The 10,573-nt window shown below is 47.4% G+C and overlaps 1 protein-coding gene across 1 annotated transcript in view; it reads right to left on the reverse strand.

Moving 5' to 3' along the window:
* LOC113407407 (transmembrane protein 56-B-like) overlaps positions 1–8,755 on the reverse strand; it is a 36,058-nt gene extending 27,303 nt beyond the window's left edge. The window contains exon 1 of the mRNA XM_026655897.1: positions 8,601–8,755. Within this exon, the coding sequence (XP_026511682.1) occupies positions 8,601–8,755 (155 nt within the window). The remainder of the gene's footprint in view (positions 1–8,600) is intronic.
* Positions 8,756–10,573: the final 1,818 nt, after the last annotated feature.

The following is a 10,573-nucleotide window of genomic DNA, read 5'->3' on the forward strand; positions in this document are numbered from 1 at the left end:
GCAGGGCGCTGCCACGCGGCCCCTCCCGCCGTGCCCCCTGCCGGGAGGGCTCCACATCACTCCGGTTGGCTGGGAGGGAAGGATGCGGGCTGCCCTGCCGGGCTTGCTGCAGGGCGCTCCCGTCCTCCGCGCCGCCGCCCCCTACAGGGCGGCCGGAGCAGAACAACAACAAACAAAACAAACAAAAAAAGCGGCTGTGCCACCCTAGGATTGGGCGGAATGCCGCCTCCTACAAGCTGCCGCCCCAAGCACCAGCTTGCTCGGCTGGTGCCTGGAGCCGGCCCTGGCCACAAGTACTCCTGTTCTTTTTGCGGACATTACACAATTAACACTATATAATGCAACGCACACGTGTGTAAGGAGGCAAGGGGGACCCTATCTTTGACTTGTGCATTTAAAATATTAATAATTTGGAAAAATCATTTTTCCATATATATCAACATCAGAGTCCCAAACACAGCTCTGCAGGATTTAAATGGAAAACTACTTGTTCCTCTCAAGCCTTTCCCCAAAGTTACTTTTCTTATTCTCCCTATTTACAAAAGCCATTCTTTCCAACCCCAATGGATTATACTGTAAATCTCCAATAAGAGGAGTCTGGATGGTCTCCACTTAATTTGTGTTATTGTGCTGCTTTCAGCAATTGCTTTTAATGGAATGTTCTATCAAATAGATAGAATACGGTTTTAATTAATCTTCAGAATAACAGTTAAATATAGCTGTATTGGACAAGTGTATTTACTGCAACAGGTGTAGACAAGCCCTAAATCTCTGCGTAAGCAACAACCTGGTGATAACAAACATGCTATTTCAACAAAGAAAACTGCAGAGGATGTGGACATAGAGATCACTGTGACACTGGCAAATCAGGTGTCAGCTCTTGCCAAGGCTTTAGACCTCAGCCGCGCACTGACAAATTAATTGCTGGAAACTAGTCTGTTTCACCTGTGCTTTAGTATGTTTAAAATGGGTATTAAACTTGTAACAATGTGTTTAGAATTTATGAAACACCTGTTAATTGCTGTATGCATTAATCTCACTTATAGTATATTTATCACCCGGTATAAGATGATAATTAAGTTTTTGCTTTATAAAACAAAAAAAAAGTTTGTTCTGAAACTGAATCTGCTCATCAAGGCAGCTATCAAAACTAAATGGGCGATTGTGGGACATCACAATACAAAGACTTTGTTAATTGCCCCTTTACACCCATGAAGCGGCTACATGCAAAAGGGCTCATCCCATCAGCATGAATTCTGGAAGAAGGAAATAAGAATAGCTGACAAGAAAATTTTTCCTATCTTTTTTGCTGTTTGGACTATGACAGGGCGAGAACTATGAAACAGAAACACAGATCTCCATGGTCAACCTAAAACACCTTCAGAGTGGACAGATTACTACAACTCTGTCACCTTTTGGAACCATAGACTGTAACTCATTTGTGTATAAAAGTTTACTTGGAAGTGTTATTTACTCCTTCTCATAACACAAGAACTAGGGGTCACCAAGTGAAATTAATAGGCAGCAGGTTTAAAATACACAAAAGGAAATATTTCTTCACACAACACACAGTCAACCTGTGGAACTCTTTGCCAGAGGATGTTGTGAAGGCCAAGACTATAACAGGGTTCAAAAAGGAACTAGATAAATTCATGGAGGATAGATCCATCAATGGCTATTAGCCAGGATGGGCAGGGATGGTGTCCCTAGCCTCTGTTTGCCAGAAGCTGGGAATGGGCGACAGGGGATGGATCACTTGATGATTACGTGTTCTGTTCATTCCCTCTGGGGCACCTGGCATTGGCCACTGTCAGAAGACAGGATACTGGGCTAGATGGACCTTTGATCTGACCCAGTATGCCCGTTCTTTTGTTCTTAACCTTATAATAACTCTCTCATTTATTTTTTAGTTAATAAATCTTTAGTTAGTTTATTACAGGATGGGCTACAAGTGTTGTCTTTGATGAGATATCTAAAGTACAAAGTGACCTGGGACTGGGAGAAACCTGAATATTTTGTGATCTTTGGTGTACTATCACTAAGTCCAGCTTGCCTGGGTAGCAAGATGGACTGGAAGGCCCAAGGAGACTGTCTGTGACTCTGTAAGGCTGTTATAGTGCTTTAGGAGTTCACATTTGTTACTGGGTTGGTGAAATCTAATTATCGATTTCCCCCCAATTTGGGACCCTTGCCCTGTTTCTTGACAGTCTGCCCTGAGGTTGGCACTCATGGTCGTGAACCACTCCAGACAGCGTGACAATCACCTGATGGGTAATTAAAGAACATGATAGACTTTGTACTTGTGAATCACAGGTGGAAATCAATTGTTGTTGTTGTGCAGATCATTTGCAGTTGATCATAAGTTAGTGCTGGCATCAATTGGGATGAAAAAAAAGTGCCAAGAACTAAGATCTATGATGTGGACAAATTGAAAGAGACAGGTATGAGGAAATGATACAGAGAAGCCATGCAGAAAATCATCATACATCTGGTAAAAGAATAAATGAACATTGAAGAGACATGGAACAGTGTAAAAAATGGGATTACAAGAGTGGCTGAACAAATGTTGGGCTATAAGGCCAAAACAAAGAAAGAAAGGTAGAAAATGGATTAAATACTGCAAATGAGTGACAAGTGTAGGAAGCTGAAGGAGAATAAAGAGGAGGATGGAGAGTTTAAGAGCTAGTACAATAGGCTGACTAGAGATAAAACAGAAAGCAAAGACTGACAGGAACAACTGGATAAGTGAACATTGTAAAGAAGCAGAAGAATACACAAAGAGAAATGCAACACAAGGGTTGTATTGCAAGATAAGAGAACTGTGTAAGACATATGAATTGCAGATGTCAGTGGTGAAAGACAAGTGTGGATACATAACTGAGGATTAACAAGCAAAGAATAAGTGATGGAAAAATATTCTGAAGAGCCATACAATGTGCAGAACACAGAAGATGAAATGGTCCTGAACAAGCTTCCCAGCACAAATGAGGGACAGAAAATACTGGAATTCTTAGAAGAAGTAGTAAATATCCCAATGGAAAGTTTCAAAAAGAAAAAGGAGCCAGGGAAGCGACAACATAACCAAAAGCTGCTGCAAGCAAGCAAGCAACACATGGTAAAGGCAATGCACAAGCTATTCAACAAGATTTACAAACATGAACAAGGGCTGAGCGAATGGGGGAAAGCAACAGTAATACCAATCTATAAAAAAGGAGATAAGAGTGAATGCAAGAACTACAGAGGACTCAGCTTATTGACTGTGCTGGGAAAAGCATTCACCAAGACATTGCAGAGATCAAAGAGGTGTGTGGAAATGGCACTTGAAAAGGAACAGGCCAGATTTAGATCAGAACAATATACAGTAGATCTGTTATTTATGATAAGATAGATATAGGAGAGGTACATAGAACACAACCAGACCTGTTACAACACCTGTATAGACTTCAAAACAGGCTTTTGACAGCACTTGGCAGAAACAGTTATGGCAACTTATGACAATATATGGCATCTCAAAGAAACTTCTACAGCAAGTTGATGAGTGCAGTAAGAATAGACATGAAGCAGAGTGGATCAGGACAACCGTAGGAGTGAGGCAAGGATACACACCATAATCAGTTTTGTTCAACTTGGTACTAGAAGCCGTAATTAGTGTAGTACTGAAAGATGAAACAGGAGGAGTCATGTTACGTTTTAGGATAATGCATAACCTTAGATTCGCAGACAATATTGACCAAGGAGCAGGGCCGGCTCTAGGCACCAGCAAACCAAGCATCTGCTTGGGGCGGCACATTTTCAAGGGCGGCATTCTGGCCATTTTTTTTTTTTTGCTTCCGGCAGCAAAAGCCTAGAGCCGGCCCTGGCAGCAGCAGCGCGTGGTGTGCAGGGGGCGCCCTGGGGCCGCTGCGGTTCGCGCCGCAGGGGAGCAGCACCCGCACCTTGTGGCTGGGCTGGGCAGGCTCCGAGCAGGGGACACTCGGGCTGGGGGCCGCCCCGCGGGGCACTTGGAGCCACCTGCGGGTGCCGCAGGGCTGCCGCCCCCCAGCGCCGCAGCCGGGGCTGGAGGAAGCGGCCCGAGCCACCCAGGGACTGCAGCAGGGCGGCCAGAAGCAGCAGCAGCAGCGGGGCCATAGAGGGCGCGGTGCTGCCGCGTGGGGCCAGCATCCCGCTCTCTGGGACTCCGCTCCCTCCTGGACTGCCCTGCCCCGGCTCCTCAGCCCCCTGCCGGGGCGGTCCCCCGGCTCTGCCCTCCCGGGTCCCGGCCGGTCCTGGAGGCAGGAGCCCTGGCTGGAGGGACCCTGGGCTGAGGCGCGGCCCAGGAGCCCCGCTGCTTACCCCGACCCTGCCAGACCCGGACTGGCTGGAGGCGAGGGGGGGAGCCCAGGGCTGGGGCGGCAGGGGGTGCGGGGGGGGGCGGGAAGAGAGAGCCCAGGACTGAGGTGGCAGGGGGCTAGGGGGTGAGAGCCCAGGGCTGGGGTGGGGGGGGGCAGCCAAAAATTTTTTTGCTTGGGGCGGTAAAAAACCTAGAGCCGGCCCTGCCAAGGAGGATTTACAGATAGTAATTGACAAGGTAGATCAGGAAAGCAAAAAATTCAGATTGAAGAACAGCATGGAGAAGAGAAAAATTATGGCAACTGGAAGACAAGAGAAAGAACTAAAGATCAAACTCAGAGACAAAAAACCAGAACACATGGGAAAAAATTGTGTACCTTGGAGGACCAGTATTGAAGAACGGGAATTGTGAAGATGTTATCAAAAATAAAATCAGACTAGCAGTATCTGAAGGGAGTCTGTCACTCATTTAAATGACATCTTGGAATGTCTAAATTCATCAGCCATTGATGGAGGAGAGGGTATTACCACTTCATCTGGTGAGTACTGGTTAAAAGATAGGCAACAAAGGGCAGGAATAAATGGTCAGTTTTCAGAATGGAGAGAGGTAAATAGTGGTGTCCCCAGGGGTCTGTACTGGGACCAGTACTATTCAACATATTCATAAATGATCTGGAAAAAGGGGTAAACAGTGAGGTGGCAAAATTTGCCAATGATACAAAACTACTCAAGATACTTAAGTCCAAAGCAGACCGCAAAGACTTACAAAAGGATCTCACAAAACTGGGTGACTGGGCAACAAAATGGCAGATGAAATTCAGTGTTGATAAATGCAAAGTAATGCACATTGGAAAACATAATCCCAACTATACATATAAAATGATGGGGTCTAAATTAGCTGTAACCACTCAAGAAAGAGATTTTTGCATCATTGTGGATAGGTCTCTGAAAACATCCACTCAATGTGCAGCAGCAGTCAAAAAAGTGAACAGAATGTTGGTAATCATTAAGAAAGGGATTGATAATAAGACAGAAAATATCATATTGTCGCTACACAAATCCATGGTACGCCCACATCTTGAATATTGCAGATGTGGTTGTGGTTGCCCTATCTCAAAAAAGATATATTGGAATTGGAAAAGATTCAGAAAAAGGACAACAAAAATAATTAGGATTATGGGACAGCTTCCATGTGAGAAGAGATTAATAAAACTGGGACTTTTCAGCTTGGAAAAGAGAAGACTAAAGGGGGATATGATAGAGATCTATAAAACCCTGACTGGCATGGAGAAAATAAATAAGGAAGTGTTATTTACTCTTCTCATTATACAAGAACTAGACATCACTAAATGAAATTAATAAGCAGCAGGTTCAAAATAAACAAAAGGAAATATTTCTTCACACAATGCACAGTCAACCTGTGGAACTCCTTGCCAGAGAATGTTGTGAAGGCCAAGACTATAACAGTGTTCAAAAAAGAACTAAATAAGTTCATGGATGATAGGTCCATCAATGGCTATTAGCCAGGATGGACAGGGATGACGTCCCTAACCTCTGTTTGCCAGAAGCTGGGAATGGGTGACAGGGGATGGATCACTTGATGATTACGTGTTCTGTTCATTCCCTCTGGGGCACCTGGCATTGGCCACTGTTGGAAGACAGGATACTGGGCTAGATGGACCTTTGGTCTGACCCAGTATGGCCGTTCTTATGTACAAGGAAATGGTAGTTTGAGGGGTGGTCTCCTTATCTGTCCTAGCTTTGTGTTCCGTCTTTTCCTGCAAGGGAATGGTTTGAGGTGGTAAAGATTGTGTTTCCCTATCATCCCGGTGGGCTAGGTGCAGAGCTCCAGAAAATTTCTGTTTGCAGGCAGCCCAGGGATCCCAGTATGGCCATTGTGGGGCTCCATATGGGAGAGGAGGTGGCATCCAGGATTGTTTCCACCATCTGTGGTGACCTCCCCAGGCTTCCTCCTTGTCTCTATGACTAACATAGAATGGGTTCCTATAAAGGTGGGTGGAAGAGCCCTACACTGAAATATGAGAGGCTGAATGGACTCATTGGAGGTCCCCTTCATCTTCCATTGAACTCTGAGGAGGAAGAGCCCCAGCTGAAAACAGTGCAAGGAGTCAGGCAGTACTGGTGACATATGAATGTCCGGTGACCGAGCGGGTCTCGGTGCCAAGAGGCATTTGGTGCCCATGATCAGCAGCGATTCCTGTTCCTCTGCTACAGTCAAGTCCTTCAAGTACCTAACTTCTTGAGGTACTGAATAAAGCATTGGTACCAATGTGATGATCTCTCTCAAAGTGGACAGTACCAAAGGTTTGGATTGCTCCAACAAGGGCACAGACAGAGGCAGATGCTTCGACTTACAGCATACCAAGAGACCTGTCATGGGGCAGTACTGGAGGTAGGGTTGTGTCCAGTTATACCGGCTGGAGGAATGTCTCTCCTTGCCATCTCTGACATGCCCAGATGGTACTAAAGCTTGCTTGGAACTGAGTTTGTTCTTAGAAGAGCTATGGGGTTTCCTGGCTCCACTGGTACCGCCAGGGTAGCCTGTAGCCTGAATGGTACAGGGCAGAGAGGTCAACAATTCTGAGACCATTGACCCAGTGGGAGATCGATGTCTTTTAGGAAGAGACTCCCTGCAAGGTGAGTTGGAGTTCCTCTTCCTGGGGCTTCTGGAGGTCTCAGAAACCTTCCCTTTTCTGGGGGAGTGATGAACTGAGGTTGACAGGGCACTGGATGTGTATGGAGACTGATGTACTGGAGGGGAAGTCTCCTGACCTGCCTCTGACGCAGATAAAAGAGAACACGCCATCATAAGCCTCAGCTTGATCTTCCAGTTCTTCCTCACCCTGCATTTAAGGGCTAAACAGAAGTTACGCTCCAGTGAGATGTGCGAGTCTTCCAGGCAGCGAACACACTTGGAGTGGTCATTGCTAGCCGGGATGGCCTCCCAGCAAGTGAGGCATCATTTAAAAGAGCTGAGCATATCCTCCCCAGGAAAGCAAACCTTCCGAAAGGAAGGAGGAAAAAAAATGTAAAACTAAACTAAACAGCTATACTAAGCTAAACTAACAATAAAATTTTAATAGATGAGGCATACTCAAGGTGGACACACTAGAGCTCCATCTCAGGCTGAGGCTGATGAAAAAGAACTAAGCGTGATTCACCCATCCAGTCGGATGTAGCCTCAGTGCGGGGCACGAGGCTGTGTAGGGTGCATGCACAAGTCAAATGGACACTGCCAGCAGAAATCTCCAATTGAAAACACATGCTGTAGCGGGGTGGTCACCCCGCTCCTGCCTGGAGGGGTTAAAAGCAGCCCTGGAGAGGGCTGTGGCTGGGGAAAGGCTGACTGGGGAAGCAGCCACAGCTGAGGCCACAGTCCAATCAGACCACAGCTGGCCCTATAAAAGAGCTGTGAGCCAGGAACTCTAAACACACTCTCTCTCTAGCTCCTTAGAGAGAGAAGGACCTGGCTGCCTGGGAAGCTAAGGAGGGTACCTTGGGTGGAGCAGTGCTGGGGAAGGGCAGAAGGAGCTGGGGAGCTCCAGCCTAGCTAAGTCCCAGACTGCAGGCCAAGTTAAGGGTCCACAAGGGTACTAGGGCTGCAGAGGGGCAGCCCAGGAATAGGCAGAGGCAGCTGGTCCAACCCCCCCTTGCCGATGATGAGTAGTTTATAGACTGCAGTCTGCCCCAGGGAGTGGGGGCTAGATGAAGACTGGTAGTAGCCACTGAGGCAAGGTGGGGGATAGGGGGTTGGGGGCTCCCCTGGGAGGGCAGACCCAGAGATGGAGGGGTTAGTGCTGGGGGCAGAACCCTGGTATACAAAGGCACCGGGGTCCGGGGAGGGATACAGGGGCCAGCGGCAGGTGAGACACTGGCTTGCAGAGGGCACTCTGGGCTGGAAGAGCTAATTCCCAAGACAACCAGCAGGAGGCGCCGCACCAGTGCGTCGTCACCCTGCCACACATGCACATGTGAAGCGGAGCACCCATAAGAGGGACACTACTCAAAGAAGAAAGAAGACCTCTTACATACACATTCCTTCTTTGCACGCCTTAACAAAGCTAGATGTAATCCAGCATTTACAGTAAACTGGAGGGAATTTTGCTTATATCTTCACATAGGTTTTGGGAGATGGGGGTATTTTCATAATTTTTACATCCTCAGTTATATGCTGTTATATATTTGGGAGCTTGAAAATTACTAAATTTCTGAATCAATTCATTATTTGTATTTATTTTTAAACACTTTACCTTGAATTCCATTCAATCTTCCTTTTTTGGTTGAGATTATTAAAAGCAGGAGTTATTCTTGTTGATGCCCAAGAACTTAGAACATGGAACAGAAGCTGAAATATGGTAAAACTGGTAACAGCAGTGCCAATTATCAGTTTGTTGAAGGTAGCCATTATTCTTCAGCCTGTTAATTGGAATGGCAGAATTACTGTCTCAGTCCAGACATAGTTTAATCAATTTTGTTTAAGTAGCTGCAAAAAGAATTTTAAGCCTCCAAGATAGTAATTTAAGTAGAAACAAAAATAAAATGTAGTGCTACACAGAACACAATAATCTTCAGATGTAACACAGTGATATATTAAGTAGCCATTTGAGTTGCCCTATTAAATAGTGAATGTGTTCAGTCTGTACCTGAGGCGAGGGAAGGAGAGGTGGGGAAGAAGCGCAAACAATTTTTTGGACATTCCTAGATATTTTCTAGACCAGGGGTGGGCAAACTATGGCCCGGGGGCTCATCTGGCCCTTCAGACGTTTTAATCCGGCCCTCGAGCTCCCGCCGGGGAGCAGGGTCCAGGGCTTGCCCCACTCCGACGTTCCAGTCAGGGAGTGGGGTCAGGGGCTTGCCCTGCTCTGCATGTGCTGTGGCTTCTGGAAGCAGCAACATGTCCCCCCGCCCCCCGGCTCTGGCTCCTATACATAGGGGCAACCAGGGGGCTCCACACACTGCCCTGCCCCAAGTACCGCCTCCATAGCTCCCGTTGGCCGGGAACTGCAGCCAATGGGAGCTGTCTGGCTGCGCCTCCGCGTAGGAGCTGGAGGGGGGACATGCCACTGCTTCCAGGAGCTGCTTGAGGTAAGCGCCAACCAGAGCCTGACCCCCTCCTGTGCCCCAACCCCCTGCACCAGCCCTGATACCCCTCCCGCCCTCCGAACCCCTTGGTCCCAGCCCGGAGCACCCTCCTGCACTCCCAACCCCACCCCAGAGCCCGCACCCCCAGCTGGAGCTACACCCCAACCCCCAGCCCAGAGCCCCCTCCCGCAGCTTGAACTCCTCATTTCTGGCTCCACCCCAGAGCCCACACCCCCAGCTAGAGCCCTCTCCCCCTCCTGCACCCCACCCCCCAATTTCATGCGCATTCATGGCTCGCCATACAATTTCCATACCCAGAGGTGGTGCTCAGGCCAAAAAGTTTGCCCACCCCTGTTCTAGACAGACATAGCTGACAAAGGCTCCAGTTGTGGAACTAGGAGTCCGGTGGCACCTTAAAGAGTAACAAATTTATTTGGGCATAAAAGCTTTTGTGGGTAAAAAACCTCACTTCTTCAGATGCATCTGAAAGCTTATGCCCAAATAAATCTGTTAGTCTTTAAGGTGCCACCGGACTCCTTGTTGTTTTTGTGGATACAGACTAACACGGCTACCCCCTGATACTTGAGTTATGGAACTATTATTTCAGACTTATGGAAAGAATTTCAGCACCATTCTCAGGGATTTAACCATTTGACTTCAACAGAAGTTAGAGGGATTTGCAAAACTAAATTCCCATACACCATATAGAAGAGAGAGAAAAAAACCAGTTATCCCCAACTAGAGCTTCCATACTGAACTCCATTTACATTCCTGTATCCCAAAAATAATCCAACCCTTTCACAAGAGAAGCTAAACAAAAGAAAGACAGGATAACTCATAGCCCTGGTCTACACTGGGAGGAGGGCTGGGGGTTGACCTAAGATACACAACTTCAGCTACGCGAATAGCGTAGCTGAAGTTGGCGTATCTTAGGTCCACTTACCTGGCCGTGAGGACGGCGGCAAGTCGACCGCCGCCACTCCCCTGTCAACTCCACTTCCACCTCTTGCGAGCTGGAGTTCCGGAGTCAACGGGGAGCGTGTTCGGGGATCGATTTAGCCGCGTCTAGATGAGACGCGATAAATTGATCCCCGATAGCTCAATCTCTACCCACCAATCCAGCAGGTAGTGAAGACCTGCC

This window comes from Terrapene carolina, unplaced genomic scaffold, assembly GCF_002925995.2.
Source record: "Terrapene carolina triunguis isolate 2854851 unplaced genomic scaffold, T_m_triunguis-2.0 Scaffold211, whole genome shotgun sequence".
Classification (NCBI taxonomy): domain Eukaryota; kingdom Metazoa; phylum Chordata; order Testudines; family Emydidae; genus Terrapene; species Terrapene triunguis.